The 24,000-nt window shown below is 36.4% G+C and overlaps 1 protein-coding gene across 2 annotated transcripts in view; it reads right to left on the bottom strand.

The window, feature by feature from the left end:
- Positions 1–24,000, bottom strand: part of plxnb1a (plexin b1a) — a 221,369-nt gene that overhangs the window by 90,257 nt on the left and 107,112 nt on the right. For both annotated transcript variants that reach the window (XM_062054642.1, XM_062054643.1), the window contains exons 3-6: positions 20,025–20,895; positions 18,417–18,659; positions 13,263–13,445; positions 3,154–3,282 (exon numbers count right to left, since the gene is read on the bottom strand). In XM_062054642.1, coding sequence (XP_061910626.1) covers positions 3,154–3,282; positions 13,263–13,445; positions 18,417–18,659; positions 20,025–20,885 — 1,416 coding nt within the window. In that variant the 5' untranslated portion in view covers positions 20,886–20,895. The remainder of the gene's footprint in view (positions 1–3,153; positions 3,283–13,262; positions 13,446–18,416; positions 18,660–20,024; positions 20,896–24,000) is intronic.

Consider the following 24,000-nt stretch of genomic DNA (forward strand, 5'->3'; position numbering starts at 1 on the left):
TAATTATATAGACTAACATATTAATTTGACATAGAACTGTACACAATATAAATATGTCAATTAGATAGAATAACATATTCATTTGACATAGAACTGTACACAAATTGTGTCACGAAGTGATTTACTTGGATTAAAATAGTTGCCCCCCACCCCCAATTAAGTAATGTACAACTTTGCCGACATCTTTAATATTGAAGTGCAACTTTGTTAATACTTTTAGTCATTTTATTTATTGTTTTGCTTGTGTATATTTGAGCCCCCCGTCCCCTCCTGGAGACTTTTTTTTGCTTTTGGTTGAGATGTTTATTCGAGGGCAACATTTTGCTAACAGACAAAGTATATTTTATTGTTATTATTTGTTATTTTTATTGAACTAGGATATTTTAATGTTTTCATTCCAATTACAATTCTAAAATACACGAGGAATACAAGTTTATTGAAATTGAAAGGATATACATCAGGGGTCAGCAACCTTTTTGAAAGCAAGAGCTACTTCTTGGGTAGTGATTAATGCGAATGGCTACCAGTTTGATACACACTTAAATAAATTGCCAGAAATAGCCAATTTGCTCAATTTACCTTTAACTCTATGTTATTTTTAATAATTAATGATATTCACACTTAATTGAACGGTTTAAAAGAGGAGAAAACACGAAAAAAATGACAATTAAATTTTGAAACATAGTTTATCTTCAATTTCGACTCTTTAAAATTCAAAATTCAACTGAAAAAAAGAAGAGAAAAACTAGCTAATTTGAATCTTTTTGAAAAAATTAAAAGAATAATTTATGGAACGAACATCATTAATCATTTTTCCTGATTAAGATTAATTTTAGAATTTTGATGACATGTTTTAAATAGGTTAAAATTCCAATCTACACTTTGTTAGAATATATAACAAATTGGACCAAGCTATATTTCTAACAAAGACAAATCATTATTTCTTCTAGATTTTCCAGAACAAAAATTACAAAAAAATTCAAAAGACTTTGAAATAAGATTAAAATTTTATTCTACAGATTTTGTAGATTTGCCAGAATAATTTATTTTAATTTTAATCATAATAAGTTTGAAGAAATATTTCACAAATATTCTTTGTTGAAAAAACAGAAGCTAAAATGAAGAATTAAATTAAAATGTATTTATTATTCTTTACAATAAAAAAAATAAATTTACTTGAACATTGATTTAAATTGTCAGGAAAGAAGAGGAAGGAATTCAAAAGGTAAAAAAGTACAGTATATGTGTTTAAAAATCCTAAAATCATTTTTAAGGTTGTATTTTTTCTCTAAAATTGTCTTTCTGAAAGTTATAAGAAGCAAAGTAAAAAAATTAATGAATGTATTTAAACAAGTGAATACCACGTCTTTAAAATATTTTCTTGGATTTTCAAATTCTATTTGAGTTTTGTCTCTCTTAGAATTAAAAATGTCGGGCAAAGCGAGACCAGCTTGCTAGTAAATAAATACAATTTAAAAAATAGAGGCAGCTCACTGGTAAGTGCTGCTATTTGAGCTATTTCTAGAACAGGCCAGCGGGCTACTCATCTGGTCCTTACGGGCTACCTGGTGCCCGCGGGCACCGCGTTGGTGACCCCTGATATACATGAATTATTATGATGTATTATTATTACATCAACGGTGAATTTGATCTCATAAAAATAAAGACAATAATATTGTTTATCGGCAATAATTTGCAGGTCTATATATCGTCAAGCCCAGGCCTAATTGTGTCTTATGGATATATTTGCTTCAATATACGCACTTTTGTATTTACCAACCCTGTTCAAGAACCAATCAAGTTTGCAAATCGATTGGTGTACAGAACAAAGGGAGACGATGAGATGGAGAGGATTGTGACTGAATGAAAAGAAAGACATATAGCAGCATATAGAAAGTATAAAGAATTTAACTCACATAGTGTGTTGTAAGAACTCCTTGGGTAGTGATTAATGCGAAGGGCTACCAGTTTGATACACACTTAAATAAATTGCCAGAAATAGCCAATTTGCTCAATTTACCTTTAACTCTATGTTATTATTAATAATTAATGATATTTACACTTAATTGAACGGTTTAAAAGAAGAGAAAACCCCCCAAAAAATGACAATTAAATTTTGAAACATAGTTTATCTTCAATTTCGACTCTTTAAAATTCTAAATTCAACCGAAAAAAAGAAGAGAAAAATTTTAAAAAATAATTTATGGAACATCATTTGTAATTTTTCCTGATTAAGATTAATTTTAGAATTTTGATGACATGTTTTAAATAGGTTCAAATCCAATCCACACTTTGTTAGAATATATAACAAATTGGACCAAGCTATATTTCTAACAAAGACAAATCATTATTACTTCTAGATTTTTCCAGAACAAAAATTTTAAAAGGAATTCAAAAGACTTTGAAATAAGATTTAAATTTGATTCTACAGATTTTCTAGATTTGCCAAAATATTTTTTTGAATTTTAATCATAATAAGTTTGAAGAAATAATTCACAAATATTCTTCGTCAAAAAAAAAAAAAGCTAAAATGAAGAATTCAATTAAAATGTATTTATTATTCTTTACAATAAAAAAATAAAAAAATTATTTGAACATTGATTTAAATTGTCAGGAAAGAAGAGGAAGGAATTCAAAAGGTAAAAAAGTATATGTGTTTAAAAATCCTAAAATCATTTTTAAGGTTGTATTTTTTCTCTAAAATTGTCTTTCTGAAAGTTATAAGAAGCAAAGTAAAACAAAATAATGAACTTATTTAAACAAGTGAAGACCAAGTCTTTAAAATATTTTCTTGGATTTTCAAATTCTATTTGAGTTTTGTCTCTCTTAGAATTAAAAATGTCCCGTAAAGCGAGACCAGCTTGCTAGTAAATAAATACAATTTAAAAAATCGAGGCAGCTCACTGGTAAGTGCTGCTATTTGAGCTATTTTTAGAACAGGCCGGCGGGCTACTCATCTGGTCCTTACGGGCTACCTGGTGCCCGCGGGCACCGCGTTGGTGACCCCTGCCCTAGAGTATGTCAAAGAAATACAGATCGCTAAAAAAAACCCTGAGCACATGTAAACAACCGAGACAAAGTTAATGGGAAGTACGTGAAAATATGACTTACGGACTACTCTGTCTTTTATATTGACTTTAAAAGTCTACTTACAGCAGCCTTGGTCATGATGTAGATGTGTGCGCTCTTCTGGTCCAGGAGTAAATCACTCTTGATGGGAGAGTTGGGCTGGATGGTTGCGTTGGCATACACCTCCACTTGGCCATCTTGGCCCAGATATACCTGAGGAAGACAATCAGACAGTGAGGATGGATAGGTAGTAGTGTTGTCCCGATACCAATATTTTGGTTCCGGTACCAAAATGATTTTGATACTTTTCTAAATAAAGGGGACCACAGAAAATTGCATTATTGGCTTTATTCTAACAAACAAATCTTAGGGTGCATTAAACATATGTTTCTTATTGCAAGTTTGTCTTTAAATAAAATAGTGAACATACAAGACAACTTGTCTTTTAGTAGTAAGCAGTGTTGGGACTGACGCGTTACTTTGTAACGCGTTACTGTAACGCCGTTAGTTTCGGCGGTAACTAGTAATCTAACGCGTTATTTTTTATATTCAGTAACTCAGTTACCGTTACTACGTGATGCGTTACTGCGTTGTTTTACGTTATTTTTTATGTAGAATCGGCTAAAAACAGAAGATCTGAGTTTGTTTTATTGGAGAGTTGCAGTGTCGTCCTTCTGATTCTTCCTGTGTCACAACGGGGATAAGAGAAGAGGCGCTGTGTCTGGGTGTGGGTGTGGGTGTGGGGAGGGGAGGGGGCGTGTCTGTGTTTACTAACAAGACATGGTGCAGCTGAAGCCAAGTTTCTTAACATGGAGATATTCTAGACCAGGGGTCACCAACGCGGTGCCCGCGGGCACCAGGTAGCCCGTAAGGACCAGATGAGTAGCCCGCTGGCCTGTTCTAAAAATAGCTCAAATAGCAGCACTTACCAGTGAGCTGCCTCTAGTTTTTAAATTGTATTTATTTACTAGCAAGCTGGTCTCGCTTTGCTCGACATTTTTAATTCTAAGAGAGACAAAACTCAAATAGAATTTGAAAATCCAAGAAAATATTTGAAAGACTTGGTCTTCACTTGTTTAAATAAATTCATTAATTTTTTTACTTTGCTTCTTATAACTTTCAGAAAGACAATTTTAGAGATAAAATACAACCTTAAAAATGATTTTAGGATTTTTAAACATATATACCTTCTTAGCTTTTAAATTCCTTCCTCTTCTTTCCTGACAATTTAAATCAATGTTCAAGTAAATTTATTTATTTTTATTGTAAAGAATAATAAATACATTTTAATTTAATTCTTCATTTTGGCTTCTGTTTTTTCGACAAAGAATATTTGTGAAATATTTCTTCAAACTTATGATTAAAATTCAAAAAAATATTCTGGCAAATCTAGAAAATCTGTAGAATCAAATTTAAATCTTATTTCAAAGACTTTTGAATTTCTTTTAAAAATTTTGTTCTGGAAAATCTAGAAGAAATAATGATTTGTCTTTGTTAGAAATATAGCTTGGTCCAATGTGTTATATATTCTAACAAAGTGCAGATTAGTTTTTAACCTATTTAAAACATGTCATCCAAATTTTAAAATTAATCTTAATCAGGAAAAATTACTCATGATGTTCCATAAATTCTTTTTTTAATTTTTTCAAAAAGATTCGAATTAGCTAGTTTTTCTCTTCTTTTTTTCGGTTGAATTTTGAATTTTAAAGAGTCGAAATTGAAGATAAACTATGTTTCAAAATTTGTCATTTTTTTTCGTGTTTTCTCCTCTTTTAAACCGTTCAATTAAGTGTAAATATCATTAATTATTAATAATAACATAGAGTTAAAGGTAAATTGAGCAAATTGGCTATTTCTGGCAATTTATTGAAGTGTGTATCAAACTGGTAGCCCTTCGCATTAATCACTACCCAAGAAGTAGCTCTTGCTTTCAAAAAGGTTGCTGACCCCTGGTATAGACTGACCATGCGTCCTCTTTTCCCCGGGACAGGTCTTCTTTTGCGGGGCTGTCCGGGCGGAGTTTCTTAAATGCCTCAAATGTCCGGCATTTTGAGTTAGGGTTGCGTGTATTTTCAATGTACGTTCAGGGTTAAGAAGGGCTTAAAAACAAAACAAATTGTGCGCACGCAGCAACATTCGAGACAGAAAGAGCGAGAGAGCGAGGGAGTGGATTGATTGATTGAAACTTTTATTAGTAGATTGCACAGTACAGTACATATTCCCTACAATTGACCACTAAATGGTAACACCCCAATAAGTTTTTCAACTTGTTTAAGTCGGGGTCCACGTTAATCAATTTCTTTCAAACGGTCATTGCTCAAAACATAATATTGAATCAAAATCAATGTTATTATGAATTATTGACCTATACAAGGTTCCAAATACTTCACATCGAATATTCCACTTTGAAAACATTTTTGGTGGAAGATTTTGCATATTTTGTGTGTTTGCCATTAAAAACATCGTTTTGTTTGACAAAAAAAGGGCGGAAAACAAACACACACAAAAAACAACATAAAGAAACAAAAACATTTTGAAATGAGGGATAGATGTGAAGTTGATGTAGACTCCAGAGATTTAAATATAAAATGTATGTATGCCCTGGCACACCATTATCATCATTTCATCACCCAAGCAAAACACTTTTTACATTTGTATACTGAAATAAATACACCTACAACTTATTCAATAAAAACATAGAAAAAACTAGCAGCAGCGGTAAAGTTTAGATCAGGGGTCCCCAACCTTTTTGAAAGCAAGAGCTACTTCTTGGGTAGTGATTAATGCGAAGGGCTACCAGTTTGATACACACTTCAATAAATTGCCAGAAATAGCCAATTTGCTCAATTTACCTTTAACTCTATGTTATTATTAATAATTAATTATATTTACACTTAATTGAACGGTTTAAAAGAAGAGAAAACCCAAAAAAAAATGACAATTAAATTTTGAAACATAGTTCATCTTCAATTTCGACTCTTTAAAATTCTAAATTCAACCGAAAAAAAGAAGAGAAAAATGTTAAAAAATAATTTATGGAACATCATTAGTAATTTTTCCTGATTAAGATTAATTTTAGAATTTTGATGACATGTTTTAAATAGGTTCAAATCCAATCCACACTTTGTTAGAATATATAACAAATTGGACCAAGCTATATTTCTAACAAAGACAAATCATTATTACTTCTATATTTTTCCAGAACAAAAATTTTAAAAGAAATTCAAAAGACTTTGAAATAAGATTTAAATTTGATTCCACAGATTTTCTAGATTTGCCAAAATATTTTTTTGAATTTTAATCATAATAAGTTTGAAGAAATAAGTCACAAATATTCTTCGTCGAAAAAAAAGAAGCTAAAATGAAGAATTAAATTAAAATGTATTTATTATTCTTTACAATAAAAAAAATATATATTTATTTGAACATTGATTTAAATTGTCAGGAAAGAAGAGGAAGGAATTCAAAAGGTAAAAAAGTACAGTATATGTGTTTAAAAATCCTAAAATCATTTTTAAGGTTGTATTTTTTCTCTAAAATTATCTTTCTGAAAGTTATAAGAAGCAAAGTAAAAAAAATTAATGAACTTATTTAAACAAGTGAAGACCAAGTCTTTCAAATATTTTCTTGGATTTTCAAATTCTATTTGAGTTTTGTCTCTCTTAGAATTAAAAATGTCCGGTAAAGCAAGACCAGCTTGCTAGTAAATAAATAAAATTTAAAAAATTGAGGCAGCTCACTGGTAAGTGCTGCTATTTGAGCTATTTTTAGAACAGGCCGGCGGGCTACTCATCTGGTCCTTACGGGCTACCTGGTGCCCGCGGGCACCGCGTTGGTGACCCCTGGTTTAGATCCATGAAGGAAAGAAGAAAGTGAATGAATGTTAATAACTGAACACATTTACATATGTATACACTAGAGATGTCCGATAATATTGGTCTGCCGATATTATCGGCCGATAGATGCGTTAAAATGTAATATCGGAAATTATCTGTATCGGTTTTTTTATTATCAGTATCAGTTTGTTTTTGTTTTTTTTAATTTTTAAATTTATTTTATTAAATCCACATAAAAAACACAAGATACACTTACAATTAGTGCACCTACCCAAAAAACCTCCCTCCCCCATTTACACTCATTCACACAAAAGGGTTGTTTCTTTCTGTTATTAATATTCTGCTTCCTTCATTATATATCAATATATATCAATACAGTCTGCAAGGGATACAGTCCGTAAGCACACATGATTGTGCGTGCTGCTGCTCCACTAATAGTACTAACCTTTAACAGTTAATTTTACACATTTTCATTAATTACTAGTTTCTATGTAACTGTTTTTATATTGTTGTACTTTCTTTTTTTATTCAAGAAAATGTTTTTAATTTATTTATCTTATTTGATTAATTTTTAAAAAAAGGACCTTATCTTCACCATACCTGGTTGTCCAAATTAGGCATAATAATGTGTTAATCCCACGACTGCATATATCGGTTGATATCTGTATCGGTTGATATCGGTATCGGTAATTAAAAAGTTGGACAATATCGGCATATCGGATATCGGCAAAAAGCCATTATCGGACATCCCTAGTATACACATTTGTTTTCTTTTTTTTTTTTGTTTAATGAATTAAGTAACGTTTATGACAACCTTTTTCCAAAACACAACATAGAATGTGAGATACAACAGGATGATGCATACGTTTATCATTTGTTTCCAAAACACAATATAGAATGTGAGATACAACAGGATAATGCATACGCTTATCTTTTTTTTTTTTTCCAAAACGCTTACAAAAAAGTGGGACCCCAAAAATTTACTGTAGGACCCCATTTTTATGCCTTGATGGGGTAATTGGGACCCCATTTTGAAAAATCCTAGCGCTGATCAACAGCTTGTATTATTGTCCAGTGCAATAACAGTACTGAAATGAAGGCTAATAGTAATAACATAACAATAACAGTACTGAAATGAAGGCTAATAGTAATAACATAACAATAACAGTACTGAAATGAAGGCTAATAGTAATAACATAACAATAACAGTACTGAAATGAAGGCTAATAGTAATAACATAACAATAACAGTACTGAAATGAAGGCTAATAGTAATAACATAACAATAACAGTACTGAAATGAAGGCTAATAGTAATAACATAACAATAACAGTACTGAAATGAAGGCTAATAGTAATAACATAACAATAACAGTACTGAAATGAAGGCTAATAGTAATAACATAACAATAACAGTACTGAAATGAAGGCTAATAGTAATAACATAACAATAACAGTACTGAAATGAAGGCTAATAGGGCATTAATGGGAGCTTTGAAAAAAAACAAGAAAAAAAGAAGTAACTAAATAGATACTTTTCACAGTAACGCATTACTTTTTGGTGTAAGTGACTGAGTTACTTTTGAAATAAAGTAACTAGTAACTGTTTTTCAGTAACTAACCCAACACTGGTAGTAAGTAAGCAAACAAAGGCTCCTAATTTAGCTGCTGACATATGCAGTAACATATTGTGTCATTTATACACCTGTTATGTTGGACATTTATACACCTATTATGTTGGACATTTATACACCTATTATGTTGGACATTTATACACCTATTATGTTGGACATTTATACACCTATTATGTTGGACATTTATACACCTATTATGTTGGACATTTATACACCTATTATGTTGGACATTTATACACCTATTATGTTGGACATTTATACACCTATTATGTTGGACATTTATACACCTATTATGTTGGACATTTATACACCTATTATGTTGGACATTTATACACCTATTATGTTGGACATTTATACACCTATTATGTTGGACATTTATACACCTATTATGTTGGACATTTATACACCTATTATGTTGGACATTTATACACCTGTTATGTTGGACATTTATACACCTATTATGTTGGACATTTACACACCTATTATGTTGGAGAGTTGGACATTTATACACCTATTATGTTGGACATTTATACACCTATTATGTTGGACATTTATACACCTATTATGTTGGACAAGTCGTAGAAAAAGAATCATTAATCTACTTGTTCATTTTCTGTTAATATCTGCTTACTTTCTCTTTCAACATGTTCTCTCTACACTTCTGTTAAAATGTAATAATCACTTATTATTCTGTTGTTTGATACTTGACATTAGTTTTGGATGATACCACACATTTGGGTATCAATCCGATACCAAGTCGTTACAGGGTCATACATTGGTCATGTTCAAAGTCCTCATGTGTCCAGGGACGACTTTATAAACATAATATACATTTTAAGACGTTGTGATGGCAAAAAATACCGACGTAATCATAGTAGTATCAACTAGATACGATCCTGTACTTGGTATCATTACAGTGGATGTTAGGTGTAGATCCACCAAGGGCGTTTGTTTACATTTTTGTCTTAAAGCACCTCTTCCTGAGGGCGTTTCGGTGTTATAGCTTCACCTTTATCGGTAGTTTTTAAGCCAAAATGCGTCTGTTCTCCCTTTTCTGTCTACACACTGTGTCTGCTTCTAAGTACTCCGTGATTGTGCGCTGCCGAACATGCCCGTCTGCTCGTAAACCAGCATTGACACGACGTGACGACGAATATGATTCATTAGCATCGCGGTACTATACTAATACCACGTACAACCCTAATAGGTAGGTATGTGGGGCAGGTAGACAAGTAGGTAGATAGGTAACAAGGTACAACTGTAGGTAAGTGGGCAGGTAGACAAGTAGGTAGATAGGTAACAAAGTACAACTGTAGGTAAGTGGGCAGGTAGACAGGTATATATTAATAAAATGAGCATCTACCTAAACATGCAGCTCAAACCCAAACCCAATCACACTCGTGCAGGATCGCAATAGAAGTGGACATGAATGCTATTAGCACCCTGCCAAATTCAATATAAAGCACAAGTCGGACACCTTTGGTTTCAAGTGATTCCGAGGCACTTCAAACTCTCCAGTTACTTCATGTTTATGAGATTAGTAGATGCCTCTCGACGTCCGGAAGAGTCCGAATCCCCATTACGGAGAGGCACTCAGTGCATAATGGCAATGGAAACGTCTCTGTAATGCTTGGTGGTTTGGAGGTATTCATGTAGATTTGTTAATATGGATATCATTATGATTAATGAAATACAGTGTTCCTATTTGAATGCTTATCAGATGGATGTCAAAGGGATCTCTACATGTGGTGACAACCAACCACAGTGTTGGCTTACCGTCACGCACATTTCTGGAGAACACTTTTCCAAACCGAAGGTTGTTTTAGTCTTGCGGTATTAGCTGAAAAATGCATCGCATCCTAGCGGCCAACCATCACAAGCTGCTGCGCAAGGAAAAACTACTGGATTGGACACAGGAACATGTTGCTATGCTGAGCCTGGGAATCTGTCAAAGTAGGTTGGAATGGCTGGAATCTTTCAGTTGGATAGAAAAGCTGGCATTTGTTGCAAATGTTTTATCAGGTGCAAGGTGGGTGTTTGTGTGTGTTGATGCTTTTGGGAGCGCATACAACGACAAGGCAAGGCTGGCTACATACAGTAGAGCAGGGGTCACCAACGCGGTGCCCGCGGGCACCAGGTAGCCCGTAAGGACCAGATGAGTAGCCCGCTGGCCTGTTCTAAAAATAGCTCAAATAGCAGCACTTACCAGTGAGCTGCCTCTATTTTTTAAATTGTATTCATTTACTAGCAAGCTGGTCTCGCTTTGCCCGACATTTGTAATTCTAAGAGAGACAAAACTCAAATAGAATTTGAAAATCCAAGAAAATATTTGAAAGACTTGGTCTTCACTTGTTTAAATAAATGCATTAATTGTTTTACTTTGCTTCTTATAACTTTCAGAAAGACAATTTTAGAGAAAAAACACAACCTTAAAAATGATTTTAGGATTTTTAAACACATATACCTTTTTACCTTTTAAATTCCTTCCTCTTCTTTCCTGACAATTTAAATCAATGTTCAAGTACATTTATTTTTTTTATTGTAAAGAATAATAAATACATTTTAATTTAATTCTTCATTTTAGCTCCTGTTTTTTCGACGAAGAATATTTCTGAAATATTTCTTCAAACTTATTATGATTAAAATTCAAAAAAAATATTCTGGCAAATCTAGAAAATCTGTCAAATCAAATTTAAATCTTATTTCAAAGTCTTTAGAATTTTTTTTTTACATTTTTGTTCTGGAAAATCTAGAAGAAATAATGATTTGTCTTTGTTAGAAATATAGCTTGGTCCAATTTGTTATATATTCTAACAAAGTGCAGATTGGATTTTAACCTATTTAAAACATGTCATCCAAATTTTAAAATGAATCTTAATCAGGAAAAATTACTAATGATGTTCCATAAATTGTTTTTTTAATTTTTTCAAAAAGATTCGAATTAACTAGTTTTTCTCTTCTTTTTTTTCGGTTGAATTTTGAATTTTAAAGAGTCGAAATTGAAGATAAACTATGTTTCAAAATCTAATTGTCATTTTTGTTTGTGTTTTCTCCTCTTTTAAACCGTTCAATTAAGTGTAAATATCATTAATTATTAATAATAACATAGAGTTAAAGGTAAAATGAGCAAATTGGCTATTTCTGGCAATTTATTGAAGTGTGTATCAAACTGGTAGCCCTTTGCATTAATCACTACCCAAGAAGTAGCTCTTGCTTTCAAAAAGGTTGGTGACCCCTGATCTAGATGAATACATATAAAGGCCTAAAAAGTTGAATTTTCCACAAATACACACAGCAAATTAAAGGCCTACTGAAAGCCACTACTAGCGACCACGCAGTCTGATTGTTTATATATCAATGATGAAATCTTAACATTGCAACACATGCCAATACGGCCGGGTTAACTTATAAAGTGACATTTTAAATTTCCCGCTAAACTTCCGGTTGAAAACGTCTATGTATGATGACGTATGCGCGTGACGTAACCAGTGAAATAGAAGTATCGGTAGCCCATTCAAAACAATACAAAACAGCTCTGTTTTCATCGCATAATTCCACAGTATTCTGGACATCTGCGTTGGTGAATCTTTTGCAATTTGTTTAATGAACAATGGAGACTGCAAAGAAGAAAGTTATAGGTGGGATCGGTGTATTAGCGGCTGGCTGCAGCAACACAACCAGGAAGACTTTGTCTCGGATGGCAGACGCGCTAGCCGACGCTAGCCACCGACCGCACGGATGATCGTGGTGAAGTCCTTCGTCCTTCCGTCGATCGCTGGAACGCAGGTGAGCACGGGTGTTGATGAGCAGATGAGGGCTGGCTGGCGTAGGTGGAGCGCTAATGTTTTTATCATAGCTCTGTGAGGTCCCGTTATACTAAGTTAGCTTCAATGGCGTCATTAGCAACAGCATTGTTAAGCTTCGCCAGGCTGGAAAGTATTAACCGTGTATTTACATGTCCATGGTTTAATAGTATTGTTGATCTTCTGTCCATCCTTCCAGTCAGGGGTTTATTTATTTTGTTTCTATATGCAGTTAAGCACGATGCTATCACGTTAGCTCTGTAGCTAAAGTGTTTCGTCGATGTATTGTCGTGGAGATAAAAGTCACTGTGAATGTCCATTTGGCGTTCTCGACTCTCATTTTCAAGAGGATATAGTATCCCAGGTGGTTTAAAATACAAATCCGTGATCCACAATAGAAAAAGGAGAGAGTGTGGAATCCAATGAGCCAGCTTGTACCTAAGTTACGGTCAGAGCGAAAAAAGATATGTCTTGCACTGCATTCTAGTCCTTCACTCTCACGTTCCTCATCCACGAATCTTTCATCCTCGCTCAAATTAATGGGGTAATCGTCGCTTTCTCGGTCCGAATCGCTCTAGCTGCATTGAAAACAATAGGAAAATATGAGGAGGCTATCAACTGACTACGTCACGCTACTTCCGGTAGGGGCAAGGCTTTTTTTTCATCAGATACCAAAAGTTGCGAACTTTATCGTCGTTGTTCTCTACTAAATCCTTTCAGCAAAAATATGGCAATATCGCGAAATGATCAAGTATGACACATAGAATGGATCTGCTGTCCCTGTTTAAATAAAAAAAAATCATTTCAGTAGGCCTTTAAATTTAAAGATACAAATTTGGATACAGTTTTGATGTTAAATGGGATTTTTTTCCATGTTAAATTGAAATCACTGCCAAATGCAAATGTCAGTCCGGAGTCACACCTTGTGCAGCGTCCCCTTGGAGTCTCCCAGGAAGGCAATGCTGTGGTCTTCCCGGACGTTGACAGCCACAGCTGTGAGGTGGGTGGACAAGGTTTGCCACACAGCCGTGGCTACCAGAGGCACCCGGCTTGCCATCGGACTCGGGGTGTGGTCGGAGCCACAGGGATATGCCTGAAGGGTGTTCTGCAACATAGACATGTTAATGGTAGGGTTGATCCTTGGTCAGTATTTTCTATCACAACACCACATGTTTGAACCAGAGTATGTTCAACGGAATGAGGAGGGGGATGTTCTAAACTCCCGTTTCCATGCTGGTGTTGTATTGAGCGGAATAATGATTCATGGGGCGTCAACATTGGGTTGTGCTCAAAATGCTTTGAAGGGTATGCTAGGAAAAATGTATTACAGATATGCTCGAAGTTCTTATTGGACCAGGAGTTGTCAAACTTGTTTGAATATTGTGTATAATAAGGAGTAGGTCAATGAATAAATGAATATCAATGTATAATCGCCGCGACTGGCTGGTGATCAGTCTCGGGTGTACCCCGCCTCTCGCCCGAAGTCAGCTAGGGTTAGCTCAAGCTTACCCGCGACACTAAAAAGTATACACGGTGTATGTATATATATATATATATATATATATATATATATATATATATATATATATATATATATATATATATATATATATATATATATAACACCTCTAGGGCTGCAACAACTATACCATACCATACCAACTTTATTTATAAAGCCCTTTAAAAACAACCACAGTTGAAAGACAAAGGGCTGTACACCACAAAGAAATAAAGGCAAAGGACAGACTAAAATATAAAATTTAAAACAGAAGTAAAATACACATTAAAAAGCAAACTAATCAATTAAATCGATTAAAATTGATTATAAAAATAGTTGCCGATTAATTTAGTCATTGATTCGTTGGATCTATGCTATGCGCATGCGCAGAGGCAATTTTTTATTTTTTTTTATTTTTTTAATTATTATTATTTTTATTTTTATTTTGTATTTTTTTAACAAACCTTTATTTATAAACTGCAACATGTACAAACAGCTGAGAAACAATAATCAAAATAAGTATGGTGCCAGTATGCTGTTTTTTTTCAATAAAATAATGGAAAGGATAGAAATGTAGTTTGTCTCTTTTATCCGATTATTAATCGATTAATCGAAGTAATAATCGACAGATTAATCGATTATCAAATTAATCGTTAGTTGCAGCCCTAAACACCTCATGATATTATTACACAGTTGTCTACTGTATGCCTTTGATAGTATTTTTTTCACACAAATTGATAGATCATTTGCTTTGAAATCATTAGTTAGGGTAAAATCTTAACAAAACACACATTTTGGAATATGAGGTAATATGTTTGTTGCATGATCATAGAATAGTAAAGTTAAAAGTTAAAAGACATGCAATGTCCCAAAATTGAAAGAATTAATATGTTTTGAAGTGTTTTATTGATATACATTATTTCCAGGCATTCGCAGGCCACATACAACGATAAGACGGGCCAGATCTGGACCCCTGGGCTTGAGTTTGTCAAATAGTCAATGAATTATGGCCAAGTACTGCCCGGGCCCCTGCAAAGACATTTTGCCTGACAGCGGCCATCTGTTTCAACCAAGCTTGCTCAAACGTGACGTACTTGCCAGTCCAATAATGGTACTGAATTGTGCGTTGATTGGGCTAAACATCCAATTTACAGAGGGTGGTATTTAGGGAACATTGAGCTGTGTGAGAAATTTTAAGTCAATCCGATATTTGTGGGTCAAGCTTTGGGATTTAATATCAGCGGCACCATGTGGTACACTACCGTTCAAAGTTTGGGGTCACCCAAACAATTTAGTGGAATAGCCTTCATTTCTAAGAACAAGAATAGACTGTGGAGTTTCAGATGAAAGTTGTCTTTTTCTGGCCATTTTGAGCGTTTAATTGACCCCACAAATGTGATGCTCCAGAAACTCAATCTGCTCAGTTTTGTAGCTTCTGTAACGAGCTAAAGTGTTTTCAGATGTGTGAACATGATTGCACAAGGGTTTTCTAATCATCAATTAGCCTTCTGAGCCAATGAGCAAACACATTGTACCATTAGAACACTGGAGTGATAGTTGCTGGAAATGGGCCTCTATACACCTATGTAGATATTGCACCAAAAAGCAGACATTTGCAGCTAGAATAGTCATTTAGCACATTAGCAATGTATAGAGTGTATTTCTTTAAAGTTAAGACTAGTTTAAAGTTATCTTCATTGAAAAGTACAGTGCTTTTCCTTCAAAAATAACCACATTTACATGTGACCCCAAACTTTTGAACGCTAGTGTATATTTGTCAGAAAAAGAATAGCGTAGGCAAGTAGAGGTGCATGTTTTGACAACCGTTCTGCCTTTTGAATGCAGAAGTTCAGGAGTGTAAGAGTCAGTTTACACTCTTTCTTCAAACATAAAACGTGTTTAGACAATAAACACTGCTCTGGTGGCATTTAAGTTAGTGCACTCCATTTTGTCGTACTTGCATCCACACAATCAACCAAATGTTCAATTATATCATTATAATATTCTGTATTTGCTGGTCTTTTGTCCTCTCATTCTCTGTCCTTGTGTTGGTTTTCAAAAAGTGACCCTGTTCCTCTTGATTACATCTCATGACATAGCAACGCAGCTGATTTCAAGTTGCTTTGAATTGGCTGATTTGTAAGCCTCCTGATTTGTAAGCATCCCATTAAACCAGGGGTGGGCAATTAATTTTTACCGGGGGCCGCATGAGCAACCCGAGCACTGCTGGGGGGCCACATTGACAATAATTCAATTAAATTTTGCTCAGTATTATTTTTGATATATACCCTAAGATAAATAATAATAATAATAATACTTTCATTTAACCTAACTTAACTTTATACCAAAAGCACTGCTTTGGAAATCATTTGTACCCCTTTCAGAGATCACATTTAGTTCCCCTTAAACATCCTCATGTTGCACAATGAAATGTAAGCATAGGATGAAGTGTGCATTCCTGTAACTTTCTCTACTAACAACATTCCATGATTAATATAAATAAATTAACATTAATAATAAAATAAGCACACGTATGACTGGGGAGTCATAGTCTAACTTTGTGGGTGTTTGAGTTGTCCGACTTTTTGTGTGGCCATAAACGCACCAGTGGTTTAGTGGTATGCGTGTTGGTGACAGATGACAAGTTGGTTTTGGCCTGGTTTGTACGGCAGAAAATGACTAGTTTTTCCAGATAGAAGTGTTTTACTCATGTTTTTGGTGTGGTTATAGCCGAATATAAACAGTTTTGCTCAATAAAATGATGGATATAATTCCTGGCCTCGAAGCATCTCGATAGACGTTACACTAATTGAACGGTGTTCAATTGAACGGTGTTGACGAACACCGTTAGGGCCGCTTGTTGTCACTGTCACTCAAAGCTGCATTGCAAAATGACACGGAATAAATGTGTTTATTTTGTTTAGAATTCAGATGGGGTTTGATTTGGTGCGCGGCATATATTTGCTGTGCGCAGAGGACGCTTGAGCAGTGCGCAATTGCGCAGGCGCGCACCTTAGAGGGAACGTTGCTTGGCAGTCCATGTCTTGTTGAAAACACGCCATTCCTCATCAACTTTTCTCTTTTTAGCGTCTCGGGTGTAAACCGTGCATCACTTGTCGCTGCATGTGCACCTTCACTCGCAGGTTACACACGGACACACGCCCATAAATAACACTTTTCAAAATAAAAGCAGCACAGTTGTATTGCGCGCACGACATAGATGTTTTTTCAACTTTATTTTGTAATTTGTGATTGCAGCTGTTCACATTCACTCACAATCACGCACGCGCACACGTCCACACGGAAGTAATACAAATTAAAGCTGCACGCAGCGTTGGTCGGGTCCGCATTTTGGCAGGTGCTAGTCCTAGGTGTCCCAATACTTTAGTCCAGTGGTAGTCCTGAGTGAGACCTACATAGAGGTTTTTGTTTCGTGTCTCTACGATATTCGTACTGGGAGTTAGAGGCAGTTGTGTCTGTGTCTTTTTCCTAGGTGCTGCGGCACAGTGGTTGTTTTCTTTGAATGCGCGTAAAATCACAGCAGCGGAGCAACTTTAGTGCTGCGGGTCTTTGAAGGCTCGTAAAATCAAAACGGTAGCACGTATCAAAAAGTCGTACAGAACTTGTAATCAGAAGGGTTCAATCTCTCTTCTGTAGCAGTGTGAAGCCGAAACGACAAACGCGCTCAGAGGAGATAACGTTTGATGTTTGGTGACCGGTTGTAACAAAAAAATTTTTTTAAAGGAGGAATAGCAAACTTCCTGTTGATTTTTGCTGAAGGATGTCAATCTATGAAATGTAGGTCAAGGCGAGACCTACATAGAGGTATTTGTTTCATGTCTCTAAGACGTTCCTACCGGAAGTTACAAGCAGTTTTGTCTGAGTTTTCCTCTGAGGAGCAGTTTGTTCTTATGTAGAGCACAATTTTGAGTTTTGGGGTTCGGTTTTTTTTTTAGATCGCAATTTCCACTAGTCCCGATGTGTGTGAGAATTTTGGTGAGTTTTGAAGTATTTTAAGGGGGTCAAATTAGAGGTCAAAAAGCAAAAATGAGTGTTTTTAGTCATTTTTAGTCGCCTTTCAAAACAAAAGCAGCACCGTTGTATTGCACCCTCGACATAGATACTTTTTAAAATGTATTTTGTCATTTATGATTGGCCTCACGCGGGCCGGACAGGGACGCACAAAGGTCCAGGTCTGCATTAAACGATCCTGAGCGTCCACAGACAGCAAAAGGGGTCGACTGAAAGCTTGCAGCTGGCTACTTGTGCAGCTTTTACAGTCCTGTGGCCTCATTACAAGAATCACTTCCTTGCATACGCAGATGCAGTTTAATCCCGCTAATGCTAGCATCCTTCCTTTTGCTTGGCGGCGCTCTTTACAATGTTTACTCTCTCTTCCCACTGAAACCAATAGAGGCGATCCACATCAGGTAAAAGAGAACAGCAGGGAATGATTAATGCTAATGGCTTGCTTTCAGTTATTAGCAAGCTGTTACAAGCACACAAAGTGGGAAACAGCGCAGTGTGCAATTCTTCTGTAGCTAGATTAAAGTTGCAAGAACGATGCTGTGTACTTACCATGGGTAGGTTGGCACAGCTGGACTTGACCTCATATTCTATGTAGGCCACTTCTCCTCCGTCCTGCGCCATGCCATCTTGGGTGTAACACCGGTCTCTAGTGGAGTCGATATGCTTGTCGAGTTCGTCCAAAGGGAAGACGCACAAAGCAGAGCCATCCAACGGATGTTGGTTTGCTGAGCTGACACGGGTGGAGAAGACTCCCAACAGTTCCTCACCCTCCCTGTCTCTACCGTGGCCCACCTGTGTGAGAAAATTGAAAGTAAGTCTTTCTAGGAAGCTAATTATGTTTAAAGGCCTACTGAAAGCCACTACTAGCGACCACGCAGTCTGATAGTTTATATATCAATGATGACATCTGAACATTGCAACACATGCCAATACGGCCGGGTTAACTTATAAAGTGACATTTTACATTTCCCGGCAAACTTCCGGTTGAAAACGTATATGTATGATGACGTATGCGCGTGACGTCAATGGTTGAAACGGAAGTATTCGGACACCATTGGATCCAATACAAAAAGCTCTGTTTTCATCGCAAAATTCCACAGTATTCTGGACATCTGTGTTGGTGAATCTTTTGCAATTTGTTTAATGAACAATGAAGACTGCAAAGAAGAAAGCTGTAGGTGGGATCGGTGTATTAGCGGCTGGCTGCAGCAACACAACCAGGAGGACTTTGACTTGGATAGCAGACGCGCTGTCCGACGCTAGCCGCCGACCGCATCTATGATCGGGTGAAGACCTTTGTCGCACCGTCGATCGCTGGAACGCAGGTGAGCACGGGTGTTGATGAGCAGATGAGGGAATGGCTGGCGTAGGTGGATAGCTAATGTTTTTAGCATAGCTCTGTGAGGTCCCGTAGCTAAGTTAGCTTCAATGGCGTTGTTAGCAACAGCATTGTTAAGCTTCGCCAAGCTGGGAATTATTAACCGTGTATTTACATGTCCATGGTTTAATAGTATTGTTGATTTTCTGTCTATCCTTCCAGTCAGGGCCTTATTTCTTTTGTTTCTATCTGCAGCTATCACGTTAGCTCCGTAGCTAAAGTGCTTCGCCGATGTATTGTCGTGGAGATAAAAGTCACTGTGAATGTCCATTTTGCGTTCTCGACTCTCATTTTCAAGAGGATATAGTATCCCAGGTGGTTTAAAATACAAATCCGTGATCCACAGTAGAAAAAGGAGAAAGTGTGGAATCCAATGAGCCAGCTTGTACCTAAGTTACGGTCAGAGCGAAAAAAGATACGTCCTGCACTGCACTCTAGTCCTTCACTCTCACGTTCCTCATCCACAAATCTTTCATCCTGGCTCAAATTAATGGGGTAATCGTCGCTTTCTCGGTCCGAATGGCTCTCGCTGCTGGTGTAAACAATGTGGAAATGTGAGGAGCCTTTCAACCTGTGACGTCACGCTACTTCCGCTACAGGCAAGGCTTTTTTTTATCAGCGACCAAAAGTTGCGAACTTTATCCTCGATGTTCTCTACTAAATCCTTTCAGCAAAAATATGGCAATATCGCGAAATGATCAAGTATGACACATAGAATGGATCTGCTATCCCCGTTTGAATAAAAACAATTAATTTCAGTAGGCCATGAATTGAAATACCTGTGCTGCTTGGAGTAGGTTGTACACTCTGGAGGATGAAGATTGGCAAACAAGCGGTACTTCCACATAGGAATAGTAAGAGGTGTCGTCTAGGCAAACTCTAGCAGCATAGGTTTGGTACTCCCTGGACGATGACTTGATGTCTCGCCGGTAAAACAAAAAGTAGACATAACTCCGCCGTGTGAACGTGGTCACAAAGTGGTGGTCGTACTCCGACAGGCGCCCAGCGACGGCCAGCTTGGCCGTCTCCTCGTAGGAAAAGAGAGGCTCAGATGAAAGGTGTCTGGTGGAAATGGGTGGCTGGCTGGCGGTGTATCCCCTGCCCACATACATCACAGTCCTTTCTCCATCTCGAAGCCCCACCACGAGCCCCACAGTTGACACAGACGGATCATTTGCCGCCACATACTGCGTGTCCACTGGCCTCTCGGTGGAGAAAAGAACCTCACTGATGGACGTCAGGCTCCGTTTCTGACAAGTTCCTTGGTAAACGCTGCCGCAGGTGATCAGCTCTAAAGCATTGGGATCCACCAGCAGTAACTTGTTATGGTTATTGGTTCTTCTGGACTGGGGACAGTTGGAATCCGAGACAGGAGGAATGCAGTCTTTGCTGTCTCTTACAGGACCAGTCTTCTCCTCTTGCTCCAGACGCAGTCCGTCTAATCCATCCAGCTGGAAAAGGTAGTCCTTTGCACCCACGTAGACTTTGCCTACGGACGGGTCTGGGTGGAGGACAAGGTGCTGGAATTCTGTGCCATCACGGGAAAAACTAGGGTAGGAGTGAGCATGTATTAAGGCGAGGATGCTGCCGATGATAAGGAACAAGAGTAGGGAGGAGTTTGGAGCCTTCCCATGTAGCATGGCAGATATTCTGTGGAGGAAAGTAGCAGTCAGGTTACACACCTTCAACTTGGTTGTGTGCAAAGTTGTTTGCCTAGTCGGGGGTAAGCAACCCCCGGCTCTTTACTGCCGCCCTAGTGGCTCCCTGGAGCATTTTTAAAAAATGATTGAAAATGTAAAAATATGGGGGGAAATATTTTTTTTTGTTTTAGTATGTTTTTTGTTTGTGGACAAACATGACACAAACTTTCCCAATTGTTAGAAAGTCCACTGTTTCATGTGTTTGTGTGTATGCTTCACCGATGAAGAGTATTTGGTGAACATCGTTTTGTTTACATGTAAAATATTCCACTCCTTCTTTGTCTCATTTTGTCCACCAAAAGTTTTATGCTGTGCGTGAATGCACAAGAGTGCGCTTTGTTGATGTTATTGACTTGTTGGAGTGCTAATCAGACATATTTGGTCAATGCATGACTGCAAGCTAATCAAAGTACGTTTATCCTCTTTGTATATAATTTAGTTTTGCATGTCTCATGACACATTATCTGCAGTGTTTCCCACAATTTCATTTATTTGTGGCGGCCCGCCACGAAATAATTAAGGCGGCCACAATTTTTAAATTTACATTTTTTATTTTTTTGTCCTGTCCAGCTTCTCAGGCAAATCATATAGTTGATGTAGATGCCCATATAGGCTGTTCAGGTTTACTTTACAAAAGAGAAGTGTAGGATCAAGATTTTTGGAGCTCTTTGTTCAGTGGATCAGATGTTTCATAAAGCTTTGTGTCTATCTACCACCACTACTGTTTTCTGTTTATTTGTTACTGACTGTGGCAGGACACCTCTGCCTCTGTTTCACTTTATGTTGCTGGTAAATAATATGGTTGTAGTAGTAGGCTGAAGTTGAATTATTTAGTATGTACTAATTAAAAGGGCATAGCTTTAAGAGACATTTTAGCTTTTATATTTTTATAAGATATATTTTTTGTAAGAACCACAATTAATAAATATATTTCAGTGAATAACTTATTGTTCAAATCTGTATATAAATATGTACATAAAGTGTTGTAATTATATTGTAAAATGGATGGATGGATGGACATTTAAAACAAAACTGTTATTATTAATTAGTAAGTATACATTTTTTTTAGCCTTTTTAGAGAAAATCGTATCATTGTAGTAAATTATGCAAATTACTCGACGATGTCATGGTGACCACGCCCATAGCCGCCACGCCCCCCCGCCACAGGTATCTTGGCAGTTTATGGGAAACACTGATCTGTATGTAATATTGGCTGCATTTCTTATACTTGTTTGGGGGCCATGTTGTTCCAGACCACAGCAAACATTACCCAGCTTGCCAAAGATTGTAATAAATCCATTAGAAGAAGACAGCCTGCCGTTTCCTTTAACTTGGACACACACATCTATACCTTTGGCCATTTTGAGCCAGTCATTTCCAGGAGTTATCTCACCTTCTGAGTAGCCTCTGATTTACTAATGGTTTATAATGTTGTAAAAATGTGTAGAATAAATATTACATTTCGACATTTCTGTCAACAAAGATTTGCTTCAGCCTGTGACACATAGTAATGTTGTTAGTAGGCTATTAGAGCTAATATAGACACTTACATCATGTGTTGCCTTCATTATAAGACTTATATAGGCTTTAAATTTCACTTGAGGGCAAAACAATCAGATTTGGTGTGCAATGTGGTATCACATCTATGAAGCAGGAGGTTTCCCCTTCAAGAGGTCATGAAAACCCCCGAACTTGAAAAGCGACCTTTGAGTGCCTCTCCTCACAAAAGTGAGATGATATATTGTCCTTACGTTTGGTGTGGCAACACATATTACTATTGGAACATAAATAAAAAGCCACATTTGCATTATGATGGACTTTTAAGTTAAGAAATCATTGATCTTTCAGTTGCATCTTACAGAGTTTTAACTTGCACTTACAGATGTAGCGACCAACTGGAGTTACTTGCAGTGGTTTTCTGAAGTGTTCCTGAGCCCATGTGGTGATATCCTTTACACACCGATGTCGCTTTTTGATGCAGTACCGCCTGAGGGATCCAAGGTCCGTAATATCATCGCTTACGTGCAGTGATTTCTCCAGATTCTCCCAACATTTTGATGATATTACGGGCGGTAGATGGTGAAATCCCTAAATTTCTTGCAATAGCTGGTTGAGAAATGTTGTTCTTAAACTGTTGGACAATTTCCTCAGGCATTTGTTGACAAAGCAGTGTTTCCCATAAACTGCCAAGATACCTGTGGCGGTGGGGGCGTGGCTATGGGCGTGGTCACCATGACATCATCGAGTAATTTGCATAATTGACTACAATGATATGATTTTCTCTAAAAAGGCTCAAAAAATGTATACTTACTAATTAATAATAACAGTTTTGTTTTAAACGTCCATCCATCCATCCATTTTACAATATAATTACAACACTTTATGTACATATTTATATACAGATTTGAACAATAAGTTATTCACTGAAATATATTTATTAATTGTGGTTCTTACACAAAATATATTCACTGAAATATATTTATTAATTGTGGTTCTTACACAAAATATATCTTATAAAATATAAAAGCTAAAATGTCTCTTAAAGCTCTGCCCCTTTATTTAGTGAATACTAAATAATTTAACTTTAGCCTACTACTACAACCATATTATTTACCAGCAACATAAAGTGAAACAGAGGCAGAGGTGTCCTGCCACAGTCAGTAACAAATAAACAGAAAACAGTAGTGGTGGTAGATAGACACAAAGCTTCATCAAACATCTGATCCACTGAACAAAGAGGTCCAAAAATCTTGATCCTACACTTCTCTTTTGTAAAGTAAATCTGAACAGCCGATATGGGCATCTACATCAACTATATCAGTGGTCCCCAACCTTTTTGTAGCTGCGGACCGGTCAACGCTTGAAAATTTGTCCCACGGACCGGTGGGGGGGGGGGGGGGTGTATTTGTTTTAAACGTTAATCTATGTTGCTGCTTCTTGATCTTAGCGCCGCTTTCGATACCGTCGATCATAATATTTTATTAGAGCGTATCAAAACACGTATTGGTATGTCAGACTTAGCCTTGTCTTGGTTTAACTCTTATCTTACTGACAG

The sequence above is a fragment of the Entelurus aequoreus genome, linkage group LG07 (genome assembly GCF_033978785.1).
Source record: "Entelurus aequoreus isolate RoL-2023_Sb linkage group LG07, RoL_Eaeq_v1.1, whole genome shotgun sequence".
NCBI classification, from domain to species: Eukaryota; Metazoa; Chordata; class Actinopteri; order Syngnathiformes; family Syngnathidae; genus Entelurus; species Entelurus aequoreus.